Source organism: Phyllostomus hastatus, unplaced genomic scaffold (genome assembly GCF_019186645.2).
Source record: "Phyllostomus hastatus isolate PE091 unplaced genomic scaffold, TTU_PhHast_1.1 phas_scaffold_1674, whole genome shotgun sequence".
Lineage (NCBI taxonomy): Eukaryota > Metazoa > Chordata > Mammalia > Chiroptera > Phyllostomidae > Phyllostomus > Phyllostomus hastatus.
In genome coordinates, this window is record NW_025334011.1 from 17,918,857 (window position 1) to 17,945,093 (window position 26,237).

At 37.7% G+C, this 26,237-nt stretch overlaps 1 protein-coding gene across 11 annotated transcripts in view; it reads right to left on the bottom strand.

The window, feature by feature from the left end:
• MLLT10 (MLLT10 histone lysine methyltransferase DOT1L cofactor) overlaps positions 1 to 23,685 on the bottom strand; it is a 243,144-nt gene extending 219,459 nt beyond the window's left edge. For 7 of the 11 annotated variants that reach the window (XM_045857925.1, XM_045857921.1, XM_045857927.1 and 4 more), the window contains exons 1-3: positions 23,535 to 23,685; positions 23,108 to 23,267; positions 20,254 to 20,333 (exon numbers count right to left, since the gene is read on the bottom strand). In XM_045857925.1, coding sequence (XP_045713881.1) covers positions 20,254 to 20,333; positions 23,108 to 23,267 — 240 coding nt within the window. In that variant the 5' untranslated portion in view covers positions 23,535 to 23,685. Of the gene's footprint in view, positions 1 to 7,386; positions 7,602 to 20,253; positions 20,334 to 22,295; positions 22,521 to 23,107; positions 23,268 to 23,400; positions 23,489 to 23,534 lie in introns of those variants that run through there. The other 4 variants (XM_045857923.1, XM_045857918.1, XM_045857917.1 and 1 more) reach the window with 4 other exon arrangements.
• Positions 23,686 to 26,237: the final 2,552 nt, after the last annotated feature.

Sequence of the window (26,237 nt, forward strand, 5' to 3'; positions counted from 1 at the left end):
ATGGGGAGCTGTTGTGTAACAGGTACAGAGTTTCTGTTTAGGATAATGAAAAAGTTCTGGATAATATATCCAATAAGGGGTTAATATCCAAAATATAAAAGGAACTCATATAACTCAACATCAAAATAAATCCAATGAAAAAATGGAGTCCAGCCAAGATGGGAGGTATAGGTAGATACACTTCACCTCTTCACACAACCAAAAGGAAACGACCAATTTACAAACAAAAACCCACCAGAACTGCCAGAAAAATCAACTGTATGGAAGCCCAACAACCAAGGATTGAACAAACATTCATCCTGACTAGCAGGAAGCATGGAAGTCGGTAGCCAGAGCAGAGAGAACACAGGGCAAGACAATAGCTGGCAGATCAGGCAGTCCCACATTTACATGCAGATAAACCAGGAACAACCTAGGGTCCCAGCCCAGGCAAAATAAAGCCTTAAAACCTCTGGCTGTAAAAACCTGTGGGGGTGACGGAAATAGGAGAAACTGCCAGTCTCTTTAAAGCAGCAAAAACCAAGCCAGTGGCTTTGTTCCCACTCTGACCCTCCCACCACAGACAGCACCACAGGTGAGCAAAGTGGATTGCCCCGCCCTGGTTAATACCTAAGGTTTAGCCCCTTAAAATGTAACAGGTACACCAAGACAAAGAAATATGGCCCAAATGAAAGAAGAGATCAAAACTCCAGAAACAGAACATAAGCAACAAGGAGAGAGCCCACTTACCATGCAGAGTTCGAAACAATGGTCCTCAGGATGCTCACAGAAATTACTGATTACCAGTGCAAAGTAAAGGAAGAAGTGAAGGCTATACAAAGTGAAATAAATAAGTAAATACACACACACACACAAGGAATCAACAGTGAAGGGAAGGAAACCAGGGCTCAAAACAATGATTTGGCCCTGGCTGGTGTGGCTCAGTGGATTGAGCCCCAGCCTGTGAACCAAAGGGCTACTGGTTCAATTCCCAATCAGGGCACATGCCTTGGTTGATGGTCAAGTCAGATGCCCAGTAGGGGGTGTATGAGAGGCAACCACACATTGATGTTTCTCACCCTTTTTCTTCCTCCCTTCTCCTGTCTTAAATACATACATACATACACACGTACGTACAATGATTTGCAACAAAAGGAAGAAATAAACATTCAACCAAACACAACAAAGAAACAAGAATTCAAAAAAATGAGGGGAGGCTTCAGAGCCTCTGGGACAACTTTAAACATTCCAACATCTGAATCATAGGGATGCCAAAAGGACAACAGGAAGAGCAAGAAACTGAAAACTTATTTGGAAAAATAATGAAAGAAGACTTCCCAAACTGGCAAAGGAAATAGACTTCCAGGAAGTCCAGGAAGCTCAGAGAGTCCCAAAAAAGTTGTACCCAAAGAAGAACATGCCAAGACACATCATAATTAAATTATCCAAAATTATGTCCTGGCTGGTGTAGCTCAGTGGATTGAGTGCAGGCCTGTGAACCAAAGGGTTGCTGGTTTAATTCCCAGTCAGGGCACATGCCTGGGTTGTGGGCGAGGTCCCCAGTAGGGGGTGCATGAGAGGCAACCACACATTGATGTTTCTCTCCCTCTCTTTCTCCTCCTCTTCCCCTATCTCTAAAAATAAATAAAATCTATTTTAAAAAATTACTTAAGATTAAAGATAAGAAGAGAGTCCTGGCTGGTGTGGCTCACTGGACTGAGTGCTGGCCTGTGAAACAAAGGGTCACTGGTTCGATACCCAGTCAGGACACACGCCTGGGTTGCAGGCCAGGTCCCAAGTAGTGGGCGCATGAGAGGCAATCACACATTGATGTTTCTCTCCTCCTTCCCTTCCCTCCAAAAATAAATGAATAAAATCTTAAAAAAAAAAAAAAAGATAAGGAGATAATCTTTAAAGCAGCAAGAGAAAAGGAGAAAGGTACCTACAAAGGAGTTCCAATAAGACTATCAGTTGAGGCCTAGCTGGTATGGCTCAGTGGATTGAGTGGCAACCTCCCAACCAAAGGGTCCGCAGTTCAATTCCCAGTTAGAGGACATGTCAGGGTTTTGGGCCCAAACCTCAGTAAGCGGTGCACAGGAAACAACCACACACTGATATTTCTCTCCCTCTCTTTCGCCTTTCCTTCTCCTCTATCTAAAATCTTTTTAAAAATAAAAGACTATCAGCCAATTTCTCAAAAGAAACTTTGCAGGACTTTGCACGCAAGAAGAGACTGGCAAGAAAGTCATGAAAGGCAAGGATCTACACCCTCTATCCAGCAAAGCTATCATTCAGAATGGAAGGGCAGAAAAAGTGCTACCCAGACAAGGTCAAGTTAAAGGAGTTCACCATCACCCAGCCCTTATTATATGAAATGTTTAAGGGAATTATCTAAGAAAAAGACGACAAAACTGTGAACAGTAAAATGACAACAACCTTACAACTATCAACAACTGAACCTAAAAAAATAAAAACAGAAACAAACTAAGCAAACCACTAAAACAGGAACAGAATCACAGAAATAGAGATCACAGGAAGAGGAGGGGGAAGCAGGAAGGGGAGGGGGAAAAAGGTACAGGGAATAAGCAGCATAAATGACAGGTACAAAAAAGGGTAGACAGAGGAGGTTAAGAGTAGTATAGGAAATGGAGACGCTAAAGAACTTACATGTATGACCTATGAACATGAACTAAGGTGGGGGGATGCAGGGCAGAGGGGAATAAAGGGGAGAAAAAATGGGACACCTTAATAGCATAATCAATAAAATATACTTTAAAAGATAAAAAAAACACCAAAAGGATTTTTTTGTAGAATATGATTCTAAATGATTATCAAATGCAAAAAGCAATAGGCAAGATATTTCTAAAAAGAAAGACAAGAGGGAAGGACTAATTTTACTTGGTATCTCATATGTAGATTTATATTATAACATAAGCTACAGTAATTTTAAAACTGTGGTATTGCCACAAGACAAATCAAAAGTACATCCAAGAACAAATCCACACATATATGAACTGCTGATTTATGACACTGCCACTGTAAACCAGGAAAGAATGGAAAGAATGTTGTTAAAACAACTGGATGTTCCTATTTAATATAATATATAATACATAGAGTATGTATAAATATATTTTCCCCTATTTCACTCTACATACAAAATCAAATCCAGATGTGTTATGGACCTAAATGTATAAAAAAGGAAAAAATGTCTTTCAGAAGGCTATACAGAATAATTTCATGCATGACCTAAAGTTAGGAAAAGAATCCTTTTTTTTCATTGTTTTTTATTGTACTTTTTTCCCATTAGCATTTATCCCCCATACAGGAATTTCTTTAACAGGTAACATAAAGCACTAACCACAAAAGAAAAAAAAAGTGAAAATTTTGTCATTGAAATTAAGAACCTGTAAAAAGAACTTAAAAAAATGAACCACTAACTTAGAAAAGCCATCTCCAAGTCACAAGTGAGAAAATACAAATGGCCTATTATATGAAAAAGCATTCACCACCATTAGTAATCAGACAATTGCAAAGTAAAAACCACAATGACATACTACCACACAACTACCAAAATGACTAAAGTTAAGATTGACATACTAAGTACTGGATGAAGAGGTAGAGCAAGGACACCATTCACTAGTGGGAAAGTAAAGTAAAATAACCACTTCTGAAAATCAATTAGTCTTCCCGACAACCTAGCAACTCCACTTCTAAGTATATATCCTACAGTAGAGATTTTCAACCAGTGTGCTGCAAGAATTTTTAAAACATGTAATACATGACTATTTAGGGCACTGACCTCTTTTCCCTTAGATTGAAAATATGCCATATACTGCAACCCTGTATACATACATAGGATACTGGAAATACACTGTGAATTTTTTCCTGTCCTACTTCATTTTTTAATGCTGATTGCTCCCCACTAAATTGATTTTATGCAGCACACCCCATAGTTTAAAGAGTAGTGAGCTACAGAAATTCTTGAGCACATATGAGAATATTCAAGTAATTGTTCATAATTGCAAAACACTAACAGAAATGTACATGTCCATCAACAGCAGACTACAGAGTGGTATAACTCACATGCTGAAATATTATACAGCAATGAAAATGATCAATGATTGCTACCTGCATCAAATAGATAAATCTCAAAAATACACCATGAACTATCCCTGGCTTATGTGGCTCAGTGGATTGAGAGCCAGCCAGTAAACCAAGGGGTCACAGGTTCAATTCCCGGTCAGGGCACATGCCTGAGTTGTGGGCCAGGTCCCCAGAGCTGGGGGTGTGTAGGAGGAAACCAATCGATGTATACCTTACACATTGATGTTTCTCTCCCTCTTTTCCTCCCTCCCTTCTCCTCTCCAAAAGTAAATAAAATCTTTTAAAAAGTGTGTGTGTGTGTGTGTGTGTATATATATATATATACACATATATACACACACACGCTATGAATCCAAAAAAAAAAAATATCAATAAAGCATTATTCCATTTACATGAAGTTCAAATCAGCCACAACAAAGTACTATATTGTTTAGAAATAAAATGAGAAGAACAAATAATACAAAAATCAAGAAAGTGTTTCATTCATGGAAGAGGGGAATACAATCAGGAGAGGGATAATAGGGGTCAAATGAATGAACAATCCTCTGCTTATTAAGTTTGGTTAAGTATGTGTATATTTACTTTATTATTTTATTGTCCATTTAATTTTTAATGGATGCCCTCTTTTCTTGGAATCATACATCTTACAATTAAAAATAAGTTAAGAAAATCCTACATACACAAGTAAGTAAATTAAAATGCACAGAGTTGGCTCAAAGCAATTAGGAATCTTTGTTTGGACAAGAGTAAATTATTAATCCTTTTATACATTGTAATATGTTGTTATTTGTTCAAATGACAAAATATACTTCGAAATATACAGGGTCTGGTAGAAGCAACACCTGCTTGAGTGTGGTTGGTAGGGTAATCAAATGGGTATAATAATGTATAGTTTTAATGTAAACATTTCACCTAAAATGTCATATGGCATGCTAGATAGTGTGGTATTATGTTACAGAAATTACATGCTCTTGATTTGTAATAAAAAACTTCATAATTTAAAAGGGGCGTTATTTGTGCCAGACCTTGTATTATCCATATATCAAAGAAGGTCAAAGGATGGAATGTGTTTGGGAGAGCTCAAAGCTTCCAAAAAAAATCAGTTACCAAAAGCAGTGAAACATCCATAAATATTAATCACGTGTTGACAAAGATTAAAAAACACCTCTGGAAAGTCTAAGTAAAATGAAATTTTCCTGAACAGCCATCTAAATATTTCCATCCTAACATTAAAAACAAAGGGAATACAAGTTAGAACAAAGGGATTAAAACATACACATACAATGAGAGAAATTAATAAACCTCTAAAAACACCCAACCATGAATAGTGTGCTTACAACTGATGACATACTTCCTAATCTCACCACAGTGATCTTATTTTCATTTTCCCTCTCTCCTAAAAAAACATCAAGATGAAGACAGTCACATATACATGTCTTTTGCTTGAACATTATAGCATAGCATTTAAAACTATCATCTCTGGAGAACAGCTCGTAGAAGTAATCTTTTGGGGTTAGTAGTCTGCTCATAGTTATATAGATGGAGTGGGGAACGTGAAAATGGGAGTGGTACAGACAAGACAGATGGGGGAAAAAAAGTGTTTACATTGCATTAGGGCAGCTTTACTTTCTATTTGGCTCTAGAGCAGTACCACCATAAATTTCTGACCCTACTGAATAATTATAGGACTAGAATTTTTAGTGTTGGGGATGAGGGTGTGGGGTATCTACCCAGCCATACTCTTTGCAGAAATTAAATGTGTAAGTAGAAATACAATACTTTCAGTGAAAATACTGTGGACAAGAAAAAAATTCTCCCTGCACCAATGGTTAAGAAACACTGTAAGGAATTAGGAAGCAATAATCATATTTGCTTGTAGGAGATCATGTTGAAACCGGGGCATTACACAAACGGGAGAGAACTTAAGGGAGATGTTCATTTTAAGGATGTGAAATGTGCTGCCTTTTTATTGAAAAAAAAAACAACAACGCCTGGCTGGCATAGCTCAGTGGATTGAGCTCGGGCTGGGAACTAAAGTGTCCCAGGTTCGATTCCCAGCCAGGGTACATTCCTGGGTTGCAGGCCACAACCCCCAGCAACCGCACATTGATGTTTCTCTCTCTCTCTCCCCCCGCCTTCCCTCTCTAAAAATAAATAAATAAAATCTTTTTTAAAAAAATTAAAAAAAAACAACAACAAAACAAGAGCCTTTATATGTATAAGCATGTACATACATAAAGAAACCACGAAAATAAATGAAAAACAAGTAAAAATGGGAAGTTGGGATGCATAACTGGGCAAATAAGAGGGATTTAGGAGGAAGAACTTTCACTGAGTATCTTGGTATTTCTGAACACATCAATATATGGCCTTACCAAAAATTAAGTAATTTAACCCTGGGTAGTGTGACTCAGTGGATTGAGTGCCTGCCTGTGAACCAAAGGGTCGCTGGTTCAATTCCCAGTTAGGGCACATGCCTGGGTTGCAAGCCAGGTCCCCAGTAGGAGGCACTAAAGAGGCAACCAACCACGCATTGATGTTTCTCTTCCTTTCTCCCTCCCTTCCCCTCTATAAAAATAAAATACATTAAAAATCTTTTTAAATTAAGTAATTTAAACTGTTGCAATAATCTAGACCAAAAAAAAAAAAAAAACAGGGCTTAGGTTATGTTAGTGACTAGAAAAGTAGAGATATTAAATTTAAGATGCCTAGGATACCTAAATAGAGATATCTAGAAGGCAACTGTAAATACGGATCTGAAGGCCAGAAAAAAATTGTTCAGGTAATATTGAAGCTTAGAAGCATCCATGAACATGTATAAATTTACCTCAAGTGAAATAATCAAATAAACAGGCCAGAAAAGCAATTGTGTAACTTTAAAGAAGTAAAGGAGTAATGCCAAATGAGAATCCAAAAAGCAGTATTTAAAAAGGGAAAAGAAAGCAGCTTCCCAGAAGTCATGAGGAGAGAGTGCTGCAAGAAACATCAAGTGATAATAGTTTTAAATGCTGAAAGTAGATCAAGTAGAATAAAAATGAAAATTTTAGATATGGCACCTTAAAGTCAACAAAATCAATAATAGAGTGGTGGAGTCAAAAGCCAAATGTAATGGTTTGAAGGGTACATGAATACGAGTTTGTGATATTTTATGTATTTTTTAAGTATCTAAAATTTTTCCAGAGAAAGACTTGAAGCAACCTACAAATAAGGGACCTATAATATATTATAACAATAAAATATAGAAAAATGAACATTGAAAACCAATTATGAGGGACATCCCCTTATTTAGGGAAACTCTCTTACCCCTGACTCCAACTATGTAGTTCTAGTGAAGGTTGTCATTCATAGTACCCTCCCCACTCCAGCCACAGGGATGGTGAGTACATGATCCAAGACAGGCCAATCAGAGTCCTTCCCAGGATTCTTCAAGAGAGCCCCTTCTTCTGGTAGAAGGGGCTGGGAAGATGAGAGCCAAGAGCTGCCAGCAGTCATCGTTCCAGCCTCATGAAGTAGAGAGTCTGTAGTATGAGAGAATGAAATCAACACGCAGAGAAACAGAGATAAGAGGTGAAGTTCTAAACCCCACAGGCGGAAGAGAAGGAAATAACTATATTAATAATTAGATTAATATAACTGATCAGATTTGGTTCCAGGATGCCTGGTAGCCAGAACCAAAGGAAAAACAGAATGTGTGTCATAGAGCTATTAAAAAGGAGAAAGTATACCATATCCTCAAGGGAGACAATTTTCCTTATGCTATATTATTAAAAGAATTTCTTGTACATGGATCTTTACATAATGGTCACTGAGAGACAAAATAGACAGTGTCCATGATGAGAGTGGTACAGCAAATGCAGATTTCATATGCTACTGTTTAAAATGAAAACTAAGTTATATCTCAAACATTAAGCACAACTGAGACTACACTATAGTAGGCAGTTAAAGAAATAGAAGTATCAAATGGTTTTATTCTTCCTCAAAGTTTGCTAGTGAAAGAAGAATGGCAGAAAGGTGAAAAACATAAAGGGAAAGTAGAATCCACAGGAAGACACAGAAATGTCTGTGAGCTGAGTGGGAAAAAAATGGGAAAAGACTACATCACAAGCACAGGTACTTAACTTAAAAACTACCTCCTCTCCTTTCTAACATTCCACTAAATGATATAAAAAGAACATAAACCCACAAAGACTAAAAGAACAAAAGGCAAAACAACAATTATAAAGTTTTGGAAGCTAGAAAGGAGACAAGCAGTAAATTACTTAACAGATCAGAAAAAGTTGCTGCAATAACATAAGACCAGAGGCAATGTATCTTGGACCACACAGCACCAGAAACTAGAGGAACTTTTAAGTATCAGGCATCAGGGGCTAGGGGTTGCACACACACAGAGGTGATACATGTATCTGGAAGGGATAGTTCAAGTGAGGCTAAAAAACAGCCTCCCCACACACACACGCACCCTAAACTCTTTCTACACTACACACTACCAAATACCTGTCTCTCCCCAACCCTAGAAAACTGCAGAATGGGTAAACAAGGAAATCTGGATGTGGGGACACTAGGCACAGCTGAGGAAATGGACACTATACTGAGAAAAAAAGAAAGACTGAAATTTTAATTCTAAATAGTGAAATTCCAATAACCACCTGGCTTAAAAAATATTGGTAACCGGATTGGTCAATTCCAAATGGATGAGTTTTCTCTAAATAAACTAACCAGTTGATGGAGAGGAACCCAGGTATATCACCTATAATGAAGCCAATCAGTCAACAACCCCTACCCATACAAAGAGCATCCAATTGACTTATTATAAACTTGACCACTAAGATTAATCAGATTTTTAAGCAAAGTCTTTAACAAGACAGGCCAAAACAAATGGTACTGAGAAACTGAGCAAAAAAGTCCCAGGAGCAGAAGAAAACTTCAGAAAACTGAAACAAAACAACAACCCTCTGATTAATATCTTCATAGAGTTAAGAAAAGATATTGCACACAAGAAACAAAATCAGAAAATAAAAATAGGAATCATTCAGAGAGCATGACAGAGCCCTTGGAAATTATCAGTGTAACAGAATTCAGAAATTTAAGTTATGGGTTGGAACAAAAATATAAAAATTTAGAAGATTAGTTCAAAAAATCCAACATCCACCCTGGCTGGTGTGGATCAATGGATTGAATGCCAACCTGCAAACTGAGGGGTTGCTGGTTTGATTCCCAGTCGGGATGCAAGCCTGGGTTGTGGGCCAGGTCCTTGGTTGGGGGCACCTGAGAGGCAACCACACATTGATGTTTCTCTCCCTCTCTCTTTCTCCTTCCCTTTCCCTCTAAAAATAAGTAAATAAAATATTTTTTTAAAAAAAGATCCAACATCTAAATAGAGAAGCACACAAAAAAAGGAAACGATAACTAAGGAAATTATCAAAGAAATAATTCAAAAAAATTTTAACCAAACTCATGTGTTCTCCAACATGATTTACTAAATCAAAAGGGCCACTGTGTGCCCAGTACAATGAGTAAGGGAAAGTATACTACCATGAAAAGTATGAGAAATAACCTGGATAAGGAAAAAATAACAAATACAGAGAGAACAATCATATACAAAAGATTAGAGATCAGAACTTCATGGAACTTAACAGAAACACTGAAAGCTAAAAAGCAATTAAGAAATATCTACAAAATTCTGAAGGAAAAAATTACCAAGAATTCTGCTTGGCCACTATCAATCAAGTAAGATGATAAGTTACAAAATGCAAAATCTTAAAGTTTTTATTTCTCATACACTTTCCCCTATGAATCTGCTACAGATATGCAACCAAAACAAGGAAATAAACCATTAAAGAAAAAGAAATGGGGAAGTAAAGGGTTAGAACACAGGGAATCCAAAATAAGCAAGACGTAAAGAAACTTCTAAGATGATAATGAGGGAAGTTCCAGGACTAAAGGAAAACCAGCCCAGATGGGAGCAGGGGAGATGGTACTTAGAAAAAGGTCTACCAGTTTAAAAGGAAAGTAGGAAGAGAGAAAGATAGAAAAAAGGTAGGAGAGGAAAGGAGGTGGCATCGGAGGGAGACGTGGGAAAGAGAAAGAGGAGAGAGGAAAAGAGAAAGAGAGAGGAAAGGGAGAGGAGACGGTAAAGAGGGGGAGGAAAAGGAAAGAAGATGAAAAGGAAATTTCAATATATAGGCTATCTGATTCATTAACCAAATGGAAGATTATATGAAAAAAAATCCTACTATACTTGGCTCAAAAATTAATAAAATATTTAAAGTCATGATAATGTAAATATTACTATTTAGCACTACTGATTAAACCAAAATTTGTATAGAATGAAAAGCAACATCTGAAAATGAGAAGTCAAAAATAGCTGCTTATATATTCTTTTTAGAAATATAGAGGTAAATGCCAGAAAAACAGGCCAAAAAGGGGTTGCCTTTGGAGAATGGAATGAAGGTTCTAGAATCAAGCAGGAAGGTTCTGTTCCATGCATGAGAGAAGCTTCTGGTACTACCTGACTTTGTAGCCTAACACTTTGACAAACATAAAAATTAAATCTAAACAAGAAAAAGGAACAAATAGGAACCATATGCTGGGCAATGTACCTCGAGAGGTACCCTGTTATCTTCATTTCTCTTACTAGTTATGTAGGCAGGTTATAAAAGGATACAAACACGTTTTAAGTACCTACTTCATGTCAGCCAAACTTATGCCAGGCTTTTCTCACAGTAAAAGAAAGAGGAATCAAGAAGACAACAAAAACTGGCTACTTACTATTTCATCTATGGTGGTAAGCATTAATCTGTTAGCTTTAAAAAATCTCCTCTTTCAAAGCTATAGGAAATTAGGATACAATACTGAACTTTTTAAAAGCAAGTATTAGATACAAATCAGCAATAAAAAAAAGTTAGCAAATGTTAGCTCTGAAGGCATTCTATTTAAAGTATACAGGCCAAAATGTTTGTACAGAAATAAGAAGAAAAAAGTTACATATGACTATTTTAAACACAAATAGAGACACTTTATACTTGCTTCTTGTACTCAAAGGTCAAAGATAAATTTGAAAGCAATTTTTAATTATGTAGATAAAGATAAATCTCCAGGTGGCAGAAATAAAAAAGACTTAAAAGCTAAAAAAATGAACATTAGTTGATGCTGTGGGAGTCGATGATGATATCAGATCTTATACCCTAGAGGTTGGGAATGACTATGACACCAATATAGACGCTAACTGTGCAGAAGCTCTAAGTGGCCTCCCTGCATAAGGACAGGAACTGGTAGGGTCCTATTCCTACCACCAAAGGGGAAGTTATACTAGAAAAATATGGCCTGAACCACTAAGACTAGAGAAGTAGCACCAACGTGAAATGCCTATTCTGGACTTGAATAGAGGAATCACTCTAGAGAAATGGGAAACTCAAGCCTATGCTATGAGAGTAAGGTCTCTGACTTTACTGAGTTCATCAGTGGGCCCATATTTTGCAATCTAACAAGACTCAGTAAAATTAGGTATATATTATTGAGTGGGGCTTTCCAGGAAAACTAGTTTAAGAGCATAACTCAGCTGGAAGAACCACTTTTATCCTTACCCTCCCCCCTTCTTTCTGCCTAGAACTTCCTTTGGTAGTCACAATGACAGTACCAGCTGCCATACTGTGACTGTAGGACAACCCTGAAAATGAAAACCATGTGCTAAGGTTGGTACAGTAGGAAGACAGAAAAAGTCTGGTTCTTAGTGACTTCACAGAGCTGTTGTAAAAGCTCTAAAATGCCTTTCTGAACTCCTTTTAAATAAAAGAATTTGTAAATTCCTATTTTGTGGAAGCCACTAAAATTTGGTCTTTACTAGCAGCCAAAGGCAATTCTTAACAGTTACAGAGCAAATGCAAACATTCTCACAGCAACATCTTTACAAACTCAGGTTAGAGGAATGGCAATCTTTTTTTTTTATTAGCTTCTAACAAAAAAAAATTCTACTAATTTCCTAAAGTTTTTCTACTGCTTTAAAAATTGTTTTTAATTTAATTGACTTTTTTAAAGAAAGTGAAAGAGACATCAATTTATTGTTGCACTTATTTATGCATTCATTGGTTGCTTCTGATACGTGCCCTGACCAGGGATCAAACCCAACACCTTCACGTATCAGGACGATGCTCTAACCAACTGAGCTATCCAGACAGGGCTGAGGAATAGCAATCTTTTTTTTTTTTTTAAGATTTTATTTGTTTATTTTTAGAGAGGGAAGGGAGGGAGAGAGAGAGAAACATCAATGTGTGGTTGCTGGGGGCTGTGGCCTGCAACCCAGGCATGTGCCCTGACTGGGAATCGAACCTGCAATGCCTGGTTTGCAGCCCGAGCTCAATCCACTGAGCTACACCAGCCAGGGCAGGATTAGCAATCTTAAAACAAACAAACAAAAAAAAATCCTGAAGATTAGCTCACAGTCAAAAATTACAAAGTACATGAAAACATCTACCACTTGAGACGAAAGACTTCCAAAATCTCTTGAGTTTTAGGTGTTAAATATTCAAATAATAAAGGAAAACATATAATGCTTAAGGCAATAATAGCAAGATACTATGAAAAACAAAGCAGTAAATCAAAAAATAAAAGCAAAGCAAAAATTCTAGACTAGATTTATTCAGAAAAGAAATCCACTGATTGGATTAACAATAAGCATAAATTTGAAGCCAGACCTAAAGGGATTCTCTGTAATATAGCGATAAGTGAAAATATGAAAGAGAAATTAAACATCATGCAAAACATGGGAACCCCAAATGCATACACCTAAGTAACAGTTCCAGGAAAAGAAAATTAAGTGAGGGGGTGATATCTGAAAACATAGAGCAGAAAATGTTCCAAAATTGAAGAAAAACACTGAGTCCTCAGAATGAAAAAGCAGATCAACTCTCAAGTAGGATAAACCAACTGTTACCTTAGTTCCTATTTTCACAAGTAGATACCAGAAGACAAGCTAGAATAAAATCTTAACTTATTCAGGAAAACAACTATGATGCTAGAATTCAAATGGACATACAAAAGAGTAAAATAATACTATTTTTAGACAAGAAAGGACTAATATAGCTTACTGACTAGCCAGAAACCCTTAAAAAAATACCAAAAATTTTGAAAATGAAAAATGAGCCATAAAGCAGCAAGGGACCTAAGTTTAGCAAAAACATCAGTAATTTTAAGTCTAAATTATAGATGATTATTTTTAAAAACACAACTAATAATTTAGGAGATGAAAAATAGGCCCAGGCTGGTGTGGCTCAATGAACTGAAAGCTGACTTTTGAACTAGCGGGTCACCAGTTCAATTCCCAGTCAGGGCACATGCCTGGGTTGTGGGCCAGATCCCTGGTGGGGGACAAGCAAGAGGCAACCACACACTAATGTTTCTCTCCCTCTCTTTCTCCCTCCCTTTCCCTCACTCTAAAAATACATAAACAAAATCGTTTAAAAAATTTTTTTAATAAAGTGGAATTAAAATACAGAAAACAACACAGATTTTGCAAGGGAAAGGGTAATGAGGGAATAAAAGGGATACTGGCTTTGGCTTTGTTTAAAAAAACACAGAATTTAAAAAAAAATTAAGTATAAACACTAAAACTTTAAAGGTAAACATTAAAAGAAAAGAATATAGAATATAACCTCCAAACAAACACAGGATTTAAAAAAAAAAGAACACTCAATCACTCCAACAGAAGACAAAAAGAAAGGGGGGGGGGGAAGTATGGTAAACAAGTAACACAACATTTTAGAAGGAAGCTCAAATTTATCAGTCATTTCTATAAATGTAAACAAATTAAAATTTGCCTAATACAGCTTTTCAGATTATATTTTTAAAATGCAAAACTTCAATGTATTTACTGGATATTGTATTTACTCTATGTATAAGAATATTGATTATAGCACCATTTGTGACTGTGAAAACTGGAAACCTAAATGATAATCAATAAGAGAATTAAATTGTGGTATATTCTGTGACGGAATACTCAAAAAGCAGATAAAAAGAATGAACTAGCCCTGGCTGGGTACTCAGCTGTTAGAGCATCATTCCAATACACCGAAGTTGTGGGTTCAATCCCCATTTAGGGCACATACAAAAACCAACCAATGCGTGGATTAATAAATGAAACAGCAAGTTTATCTTTGTTTCTCTCTCTCCCCCCACTACTCCCTGCCCACCCATCTCTTTCAAATCAATAAAAAAATTTGTTTTTTTAAAGACTGAACTGGATCAGTTACGTATCAATGGAACTATAACTGGCAGAATACACGTACAGTATGATACCGCTTCTGTAAAATAATACTAGATGGTACTTATCAATATATACATGTAGTACAAGTACTAAAAGATATCGTCCTGGATGGTGTGGCTCAGTGGATTAAGCATGGACTGTGAGCCAAAGGGTCACCGGTTCAATTCCTAGTCAGGGCATATGCCTGGGTTATGAGCCAGATCCCCAGTGGGGGCCACATGAGAAGCAACCACACACTGATGTTTCTCTCCCTCTCTTTCTCCCTCCCCCTCTCTCTACAAATAAATAAATAAAATCTTTTTTAAAAAGTAAGTAATTTTTGGAAAAGAAAAAAGAAAAGAAACAGAGAATAGACTGGTGGTTGCCAGAGGCAGCAGGAAGTGAATGGAGAAAATGAGTGAAGATAGTCAAAAGGTAGAAACATCCAGTTATGTAAGTCCTGGACGTTTTTACATTATTATACATCGTACATGATAGCTACAACTGGCAATACTGTGATATATATTGAAAGTTTGCTAACACAGTAGTAAATCTTAAGTTTTTATCAAAAGAAAACATAACTATGTGAGGTGATAAATGTTAACTAAACTTCTTGTGGTAGTTATTTTGCAATATATACATATTTCATTATGTTGCACACCTTGAACTAATAAAATGTTATATGCCAATTATATCTCAGCAAAACTAGGAAAATATATAGAAGCACCTAACAGACACTAAAACATACTGGTGGACTCAGACTGAGGAGAGTACAAAAAGTACTTCAAATTAATCCTTTAATGTGTATTAGTTCTAAAGTAGGAAGCGATGATTTGAAGCAAATATGAAAATGTAACATTTGGCCCTGGCTGGTATGGCCCAGTGGATTAAGCGCCAGCCTATGAACCAAAGGGTCATGGGTCTGATTCCCAGTCAGGGCACATGCCTGGGTTGCAGGCCAGGTCCCCAGTGGGGGCCACGTGAGAGGCAACCACACAGTGATGTTTCTCTCCCTCTCTTTCTCCCTCCCTTCCCCTTTCTAAAATAAATAGATAGATAGATAGATGGATGGATAGATAGATAAACAGATAGATTTTTTTTAAAGTAACAGTCACTCATTCTGGGTGGGGACTACATATATATTCTTTTTATGTTATATATTTTTCAGAACTATTTGTGATAAGTATATATTCATACAGTTTTACTGGAACCAAACATAAATATAATATAGCTAAGTATATAATTCACATGGTCTTACAGATTTATACTGATTAGCTTGCATTATATATCTTTATTAAGCAAAATTCTAAAAATGAAAGTGTCCTGGACAAGTAATTCAGTTGGTTAATGCTGTCCTGATATGCCAAGGTTGTGGGATCAATCCCCAGTCAGGGCACATACAAGAATCAGTCAATGAATGCATAAATAAATAAGTGAAACAACAAGTCAATTCTTTCTCTCTCTAGAGGCAATAAATTTTTTAAAAATAATAAAAAAATAAAATAAAATGAAATGAAATGAAATGAAATAAAATAAAATAAAATAAAATAAAATAAAATAAAATAAAATAAAATAAAATAAAATACACTGAAATAGAGAACAGGCTAATAGTGACCAGAAGGGAGAGGGGAGGGAATTTCAGGGGAAAAGGGGAAGGGTTCACAGGAACAAGTGTAAAGGACACATGGACCAAAAAAAAGGGAGGAGTGGGAGGTGGGGAGGGCTGGGATGAAAGTAAAAGGCAGAAAACTGTACCTGAATAACAATTAAAATAAAGAAAACAAAAACAAACAAAGCAAAATAAAATAAAATAAAATAAAATAGTACAACCCTGGATCAATCCCTAAAACTTGCTTTTGTTTCCATCCAGCAGATTCTACTTAACAAAGTAAAAAAGCAGGAAGAACTGCAATAAAAAGAGAATAGCCATAGGAAAAATTTACAGCTCATCTCCTGTTGGACAGGAATCGTTTTTCATTTAGAGCCAGAACTGCAATATCTAATAAATGCAAATTCTTTATGGGCTTTTGGCCATTTTATTTTTTTGCACAATCCAAATATTGAAATATTCAAAGTAGAATATTTAAAATATAAAATATCCTCTCTGTATCTCACTGAAATTATATACGTAGATAAAATTTCTAATCTCTTCAACCTATGGTAATTAAGAACAAATACACATTAACTACAAAAACAGTCATCAGTAAGTATTTTAATCTCCAACCACTGATAATGATCAGTAAATAGTGTAAGTCTAATTATAAATTTTCAGCAAAATATACATATTCATACTTGAATGAATGAAAGATCCAAGTGCTTTTTTTTGAACAATGAATGTCTATCTCAAAGATCCTCCCTTAAAAACCAACCAAACTTTCCCTCAATCCCCACTTTTTTCTACTTTCCTTATTTTTTAAAAACTCAAACTAATCCTGTAATCCTACTCTCTTCAATGTCCTATAACAAGCATTCTGCCCAGACCAGGGAACTAAAACTGCTGTCTCAAGAACTTCTTTTAGTCCAGCATCCTTTGCAGCAACATCATTATCAATTATTCCTTCCTGAAAAACCAATCGTTTGTGTGGCTACTGTACCTGCAGGTTCTCCCTTCCTGACAGTTCAGTATCCATCCTTGGCATCCTGTTCTCTTAGTCTCCCACATGTTAGTATTCACCACAGTCCTGTCTTCACTTTCCTTTTCTCTAACAAAAAAGTATCATTCGAGCCTTGGCTGGGGGGGGCATCACCCGTACACCAAAAGGTTGCGGTTCAATTCCCAGTCAGGGCACATACCTAGCTTCCAACCACTGGTTTGGGCGCAATGTGGGAGGCAACCAATCGATGTTTCTCTCTCACATTGATGTTTTCCCCTCACATGGATGTTTCTTTTGCTCTTTCGCTCCCCACCCTTCTTCTCTCTCTAAAATCAATAAACATATCCTCAGGTGAGTATTAAAAAATTGTGTATCATTCAGTTCCCAGTGTTCCTCCTATATAGCTCCAACTTTAATTTGACTCCATTATGTTAACTGTAAATTTTCAATGAAAAATCCTAGCAGCATCAAAACCCATGCACCCAAAACAGAAATGTTCTTACTCTTCAATTTTTATCTTCTTGCTCTTATTAATGTTATTTTATGCTCTATTACTATTAATGGCATCACCTTTCCAGAACAATTAACCTTGACATTTCAAAATCTCATTATTCCCTTTCCTTTACCCAACATCCATTTGTCTTTTCGTCCTTCGAAATGCTCCCCCCTTTCTTTCTACTCCCTCCCTTTTCACTCTCACATTTTGTATACTAATAGCATCCTCAGTCTTTCAGATTTCCAACCTCCCCTTCCAAATCTACTCTGTATACTACCAAAGTACTTGTCTGAAGATAGTTTCATTGTTCTCGGTTTTTACTCTTCAAGTATCTGTCAAGGTACCACCAGCTCTAAATTCTGCCTTCTCTGAGAAGTGAGCTATCCCAAAACCACAGAGATCTCCCTAACTATTTCTGAACAACTCAACCATACTGTCTAGCCATGGCCAACTGGTGATCTATGCACCTCATCCAAGCCAAACCAGAAGTCCTTTTTGTTTGTTTGTTTGTTTTTCCCAAAGTAACATGAGATTCAGGCTGAGTTTTAATCTCTTGATATAGTAGGTACAAAAATATTAGGAGCTGAATAGCCATCTTTCACCACAGGAGGCAACATATAACATGCATTTGAGAGATTATTCACAGCCCAGACTCCAACTACATAGATATTGCTCTTAAAACTATGACGCCTGGCCTGGCTGGTGGCTCAGTTGGTTGGAGCACTGCCTGTACACCAAACATAGGTGAGTTAGGTTCCTGGTAGGGGCACATACAGGAAGCAACTATGAATGTTTCTCGCTCTCCACCACACCAACCCCCGTCTCTCTAAAATCAATCAATAAACATATCCTTAGGTGAGGATTTAAAAAAAAACTATTATGTCCTTATCCATAAAATGAGAGTAAAAGAATATCTACCTCATAGATCTGACAGGATGATTAAAGGTGATAATTAGTATAGAACATTTAGCACGGTATCTGACAGACAGCAAAGAGTCAAAAAAAGTTAACTGGTTACTGTAGTAAGTAGCAAAGAAAATATGTAAAAAGAAAACAATAAGGCAGATACAGAGAAAAGCAGAAATAAGATTAAGAATAATTCAATACCCTTTCTAAGTCATGAATACATTTCCATGTTCTGGTTCTTAGCTCCTGTATACTTCTAATAAAATGCCCTTACTTTACTTATTTTAGCTTAGAATAAGTTTTTGTTTCTTACAAAGGACCCTAACTTTTTTAACTGTAAGCTACAGAAATTTAGAGAAGGCTGTGCCTCTTCCTTAAAACATTTAATTGCCCCCACATCCCACCAAATGAAGTTGAAACAAAAAAGTCTCCAATATACTTATTAGGATACTTACCTTATTCACCTTAATATCTTGACCATACCCTCAGAGAGGATAAAGGAATAAAAACAGGCAACAGGTAGCATTTGAGGCAAATAATGGTGGCATTCTACCACTTTCATTCACAGTGTCTTTATCCTCCCTCTACTGATACACACCTTTCCTACTTTCTACTCTTTCTCTGGCCCTGAATCTATTGTGACACGCCCTGGAAGAGTCTCACCTTAACTGTCAGTGTTAACTAATAAATTAAAGCATAACTTCCTTTCCTTGGTGAGCCATTAACCCCAAATCATAACATGCTATTGTATAAAGAGGTGAAAAATGAAGAGTAGATCTATGCTACCTCATCAAGTCCTAAAATTTTTATGATTGATTTTATCTTCCATTTGTTAATTCACAGTATGGTAACATTAGAACAATAGCTGTAATTCTGCTACAGTGCATTTCCACACACAAAAACATATCAACAGAATATTGCTCTGAATCTCACAGTTCTAGATAGGCTATTCAGCCATTTGTCCAGGTAAAAATAAAACATTCCAATTTTACTACACATGTAGAAAAGGTGAAATGTTTTTCAACTGTCAAATTCTGTAATCAACACCAAAAATAAGGAACTATAACATTGCAAATGATAGTACTTTTATATGATTAATGAAGATTAATGAAGATTAGATCTATTTCTTCCTGATAGATCCAGAAGTTCAACTGGAAAAATGCTTTTGGCCATAAATAATAAACATAGCTCCCTCACTCTTACAGGAGGTTTACAAAAGTGTTCAGAAAGAAGGTAGCCAGCAAAGTAAAACAGGAAGATCTTTATGTTGCTTTGCCAAAGGGACTGAATGTCTGAAAATATTAAGCATTCCAAGTTACATGTGCAGATGTAGTAAAAAGAATATAAATAGCTAAATTCTCATGTTTTTCTAATTAATTAAACAGAACCTTGCACGATAACTTCTTTTGTCTTACTATGAAGGACATAAGTTAAAAATATGATTAGCCCCTCTGGCTGGAATAGCTCAGTGGACTGAGCGCTGGCCTACAAACCGAAAGGTCACCGATTTGATTCCCAGTCAGGGCACATGCCTCGGTTGAGGGCCAGGTACCCAGCTGGGGGTATGTGAGAGGTAACTGATTGATGTACCTCCTGCACATCCACGTTTCTCTGCCTTTCTTTCTCCCTCTTTTCCTTCCTCTCTAAAAATAAATATATGAAATCTTTAAAACATATATATGATTAGCCAATTTAACCTTCAAACCAGCAGGTAAGGCTAATAAGCCCAAATACAACTTTATATTTTATTTGTTCAAAGTATCAATCAAGAGATACCTATGTAGTTCAATTTTTCAGAAATTATAAAAGTTTTAAAACTTCAAGTCAGTGTTTGGTCCAAATTCAATATCTGAACAAAAGACTGACAACCCTTCAAACTGAAACATGAGTTTGTCATTCTGTGAAGTATATTAATGTTTTTGATAAATAGTCCTTACCACTCTGGCTGCTCTCTCCTGAGATTCACATTTCCTGCAAAACCATGGTCCAGTGGGTACTTGAACAATGCCATAGCAAGCTGTTGGGAAATAAAGTATTTTAAAGTATGTTATGATTAAAGAATTATAGAAAATCAAATACCCTTTCAAAGCCCTAGTAATTACTTCAAACTATTCATGTAAACCACTTGCTTTGCAGAGAATTAAAACATTCTATATTTACAATCATCACATATCACCTAGCTGAAATTGGTGTAATAAAAATGTTAAAATGTCCACCTTGTTACTTCATTTAAATATAAACATTACAATTTTAATTATTTTTTATGATGGAATATTAAGTAAAATTTAACACGATTCGATTTTCACATAGACTAACTCAGAAATTCATTAATTCATTCCTATATCCTGTAGTTTAAATACCAAGCATTTTAGATAAATCTAATGAAAATATTTCCAAATCACCTTTCAAAATGAACAACAGATATTGCAGAAAAGAAAATGAAATGTAAAAGTGAAATTCTTCCAGAATAGGCAAATCTATACAGACATAAATAGATTAGTTGTTGCTGGGGAACTGAATAGAAATGGGAGGTACAAGGTTTCTTGTTAGGGTGGTGAAAATGCTATAAAACTGATTATGGTAATGGACGCAAAACTCTGTGAATATACTAAAAACCCATGAATTGTACACTTTAAAATGGTGAACTGTATGGTATGTGAATCATATCCCAATAAAGCTGTTATTTTTAAAAAGTGCCTATTTCTAAATACATGTGAATATTCCAACAATATGAATATATATCACATATTTAAGTCTAGTTGTTTTTTAAAGATTGTTTTTATATTAATATTTCATTAACTCAAAATTGAAGTTTTCCCAAAACCCTAAAAACACTACTAGGCACTTAACATTCTTTTTTTTTATTTTATTTTAATCATTGTTCAAATACAGTTTTCTCCCTTTTACTCCCAATCCAGCCCCCGCTCCCAACCCTCCCCACTTCCCTCCCATTACCACCCTCCCCCTAGTTTTTGTCCATGTGTCATTTAAGTTTGTTCCCGTGAACCCTTCCCAATGTCCCCTGAAATTCCCTCTACTCTCCCCTGTGGGCACTTAACATTCTTGGATGAGCACGTTCAAAGGTAATTTGAAAATATCTTAAATATTGGAAGGACTTAAAAGAATATAAATTCAGCACAAATTTTTAAATCTCTAAAAGCTAAACTTCTAATCCCTTTTAAAAATTGTAAATGTGTGAGAGTAAAAAAGATTCTATCAGCCAAGAAATGCTGCATGTGTCCAAAAACATATTTTAATTCAGAAATACTTGTAGAGAAAAAAATTTTAACTTAATGAAGTATTTAAGCCCTGACTAGTGTAGCTCAGTGGATTGAACCTGGGCCTGTGAACCAGGAGGTCACAAGCTGGATTCCCAGTAAGAGCACATGTCTGGGTTATGGGCCAGATCCCCAGTGGGGACACATGAGAGGCAACTACACATTGACATTTCTCTCTTTATTTCTTTTTTCCTCCCTTCTCTTCTCTCTAAAAATGGATAAAATCTTTAAAAAAAAGTTTAAGACTTAAATGAACATTTTCTTTAGAGATTACTTATCAAAATGATAATTTATCATCCAATTCATAAGAAATACCTCCACAAATGCCAATGAATACTGGAATGAAAATGCTACACATAGAAGTTAGTCCTAAGATCTTAAAATGTGTTTCTACTCCTTATAAAAAGAAGTTGTGCAACTTTGTTCTTTAAAATGACCTCTTAAGTCTACCTTCCCAGTTCTGAGATTTCATTCTGAAGAACACACTTTAGCCCCATTCGTTCATCACTTAATGGCAGATTCAGAAATGGTAATGGGGCGAGTTGGAGAATAACAGGGAGAGTACAAGAGCCACTAAAAAATTATTTAGGTTGTTTCAGCCTCAATTCCTTACCACATGAAACGGGAAAGGTCAAAAATGCCAATCTCCAGAAAACTATCGTATTAGTGTCCTCGGCTTTTTGTCTACCAAAAGAACTCACCGAGTGGAAACACCCAGAAATAAACTAGGACGATCCCCAAGTCGGTGGTGGCACCACCACCTCTTCTTCTCTTCAGTCACTTAAGTGAGAAAGTGGACTGCTGAGGCCACTGAACAGCCTCCTCCAGCAACCCAGTCCAGTTCCGCCCAGCCACTCCTGCGGCAGCACACCTGCGACGGCCACCTTCCGCCGTCTTCTCTGCAGGAAGCTCCCAGTCCGAAGAGTCTGCGCCAGAAAGGTTGGGGTACAGCAGCAGGAGCCTCCTTCCCCCAACTAAAGCAGCAAAGCAACCCCTTGTCCCCCTCCCCCACACCCCAAAGCAGCGAGTGGCGTTCTTAGGCCGATTCCATGCCACAGGAAGTCCCCAGACACACTGCGGCAGACGGGAGCGGGCATGAAGGGGGAGGGGTCTCCACGTGCCCAAACCCACAGCCACAGCCACGGTAACATGACCGAGAGGAGCACACCTGGCCTCACGCACCCTCTCCCCCCACATCCCCACACCCCCTCTCCTCCAGCCACTGCCTCTGAAAGTCTCCAGACCACGGCTCCCGGCGCGGGCGGCAGCCAAATGACACTTGAGAGAGTGAACGCCGAATCACATGACAGTCCAGGCCACACGCACTTTCTCTCACTTGCACAGCCCACACACCCCAGGCTCCCCGCCACGGACCCTTGGAGTCAATCCCGGGCCGCAGAACAGGGCGGGGCGGGGGGGATGGGCGGGAACTGGCAGTTACTGCCTAGGTGGGGGGAAGCGGTGACGGTTGGGAGCAGGCCGGGTTCGGCCGGGCGGGCGGTTGGGTGTTTACCTTGATGCACCGCGACGCTGCAGCCGTGCCCGTCGCAATAAACCAGCGGGTTCTCGGCCCAGCCTCTCTCGTCTGAGCAAACGCAACAGCCTCCAATCATCTCCTTCATACTATGGGAGACCTCGTCCTCCAGTGACACGGGCCGGTCGCTAGAGACCATCTAAGAGGGAGTTAGGGGACCATTAAAAAACACATGCAAGCCAGTTAGTGCTTCCCCCCTGTACAGCCAACCACCCGCGCACCGCTCCCTCCCGGCACCCTCGGCCCAGCCCGCCGCTTGGCCGCTCGCTCACTCGGGCTTTGCCGCTCAGTCACTCACGTTCCGCACAGGAGTCAGGAGCCATGTCCTTGCTGACTCCCCCCACCTCCCCTCCACCGCCTCCTCCGCCTCCTCCGCCTCCTCCTCCTCGTCGTCTTCCCTCCCCACCTCCACCCGGTGGCTAACGCTGGAGCCCGGAGAGGGCACACATAATCAAGCAGGCCTCCGCACAGGCGCACTGGGGGGTTCCCGCTGGGCCAGGGGCGGCAAGGGAGGGGAAGGGGGGCTGCGCTTCCTCCTCCGAGCGTCACTCGGCGTGCGCGCCCGCCCTGCGGTCGGCGTGAAGAAGCCAGAGAGGCGAGGCCTGCGTGCGCGCCGCCGCACCGGCCCGCACGCCTACCTCCCGGCGCTTGCTCCCCAGCGCCGCCCTGGGCACTCGAGGTGTGCTAGAGGTTGGGGTGATTGGACTCGCGGCTCGCTGTGGCAGAAAGGAGCCAACTGGAGGGCGCGGGGGCGCGCACGCGGGGGCGGGGACGTTGGGCTGCCTGCTGCGGCACTGGTCGCGCGGGGGCCGCGTGTGCGCGCCAAGAAAAACCCCGAAGCCTTAAGGCGCTGTCTTGTCAGAGTAGCTGGAGGGGGGTTCCCTGGAACTTGTCCCTTTGCTGGGGAGCTACCTGCCGGCCTTTTCCTCCAGAACTGGCGCTTGGCTAACAAGGCTTGGGCGAGTACGTCAGCTACCATGAAGGATGCTATGCAGCCTGGCTTCCTGTAGTTGGCCCTGCTGACTTCACTCTACTGCCGCAGCCTCTCCGCCCATTAAATTTCCATCCTGGACCCGACCCAAAGTTCAGCCAGTGGAAATGCCACCAACTCTGCCGCCCATTTACACACCCCATTGGCCCCAGTGACAGATGGAAGTGCATCACAGACTGAAGATCAAAAGTCTGTTTAGGGTTATACTCAAGGAACACCAAGGCTACCCTTAGCTTGCTGTGTAAGAAAGGAACAAAATGGTTGTTGATCAATATCAATATAATATGATGATCTGGAAAATGCACTTATATGAACTAAGGGGTGAAGGAATCCCAATTCTCTCACTCACCAAGTGATTAATTAACACCATGAAACTGGAGTCCAATTTTGATTGAGGATTTCTCTGATCTGGCTCTGTGCTCCAAATTTATTGAAAATTTAAGATCACTAATTTTATTTTAATATCATTTAAGTGGCAGAAAAGTTGGGGCTCACTCCTCACAAACAAAATGGATTAGGCCTGTCTAAATAGATTAATTAGCTGGATGCTGAGCAGTTTCGAGCTGTAAAATCTTCCACAGTTGCCCTATCCCCTATGTATTCTTGTAAGCCGAATATTGATTTTTAGGCAAAAGTGTCTATTGTAAAAGTTTGGCATGAAATAAGAATATAGATACTTTGTTTAAATGGCAAGCATAATTACAAGGCAAATTCATGGCTTTGGTTAATACCTTGCAGGTACAAAACGGTTATTTATCACACATTAGCAATGTAAAGATCTGGAAAATGCAGTTGTACAATGCTGAAGGATACAGGAAACCAAGTTCTGGACAACCAGCAAAAGATAGTGGTTTAAGCTTTAACAGCATTCCAAATGATCTCATAAAGAAAAAAAACGGTAGCGTGATGTCAAATTAATTGCTAGAAATCCATTTAAGAATAATAGATATAATACCATGTAAGCATATATCAGCAAATTTATTCAAACATTCTAAAACTAAGTGAGAAACCTACAATAATGAAAATCTACTAAAAGTGTAGGATAGAGAAAATATATACACTAAAGAGACATGAAGAAATGAGAAGTGAATTTTAGCTCTAATAGTACAGTTAGAAAATGTGACTACAAGATTACACACTTACACAAATTCTTTTGGGGAATATGGCAACAGCTAATAAATTTCTGAACACATAATAATGTTCTTAAAATGTCATTGATATTTATAAAACTTAAACCACCTAACAAAACTGTATTGTTTTGTGTATCTTAACTAAATTTTATCTTTACCCTTTTACAAGAGATGCCAGTTTTACTGCTTAGGTTCAGGCTCCTAATGAAGAGTAACTCTGAGTTAAAATCAATGTGAAACTTCCCTTCCCAAACACTGTAGTCAAATCTTAATGAAATAAATTATTTTTTAAATATTTTATTTTATTTTATTTTATTTTTAACACATTAAAGCTTAGTTTTTGTGATGAAATTAATTTATATGTAGTGTTACTTTACATATGAAATGGGTACTTTACCCTATTCTGTAATACTTAATAAAAGAAATGTAGGTAAATACTTGCTATTTCCAAATCAAAATAAAATCATCATTTGTAGAAGACTTTGAAATTTAGAAAAAAAGAGAAAATATACTATTTCATAAGAACAGGACTATATATAAATAATAGCATCTAATGGAGAAATTTTATCAAAGATGTACATATAAATGTTGCTGAAATAAGCCAAATTACTTAAAACTAATATTTAACTTATTAAATGTTGAGTTATGAAAATTATAAGAAAAATTATAATAGGTATAAGTGGGTTATTCTAATATTAACTCATGTACCAGCTATACAACTTCTTCTTATGTTATATATCAGAAGTGTAATATTTAAGATATTTCTATAAAATATTAAGTGAAAATAAAGAATAAGAATTATAAAATAGTTCAGATATATGATTAGTTATTTACTCATTCAGTAAACATGTATTGAACATTGACTGTAAGCCAGGGATTCTTTTGGATACAGGAAATAGGGCAGTGAGCAAATTATATTTATCCTTTGTGTGATATATACACAAATACATATACAGGGTCTGGCAGAAGTAAGGCCTGCTTGAGTATA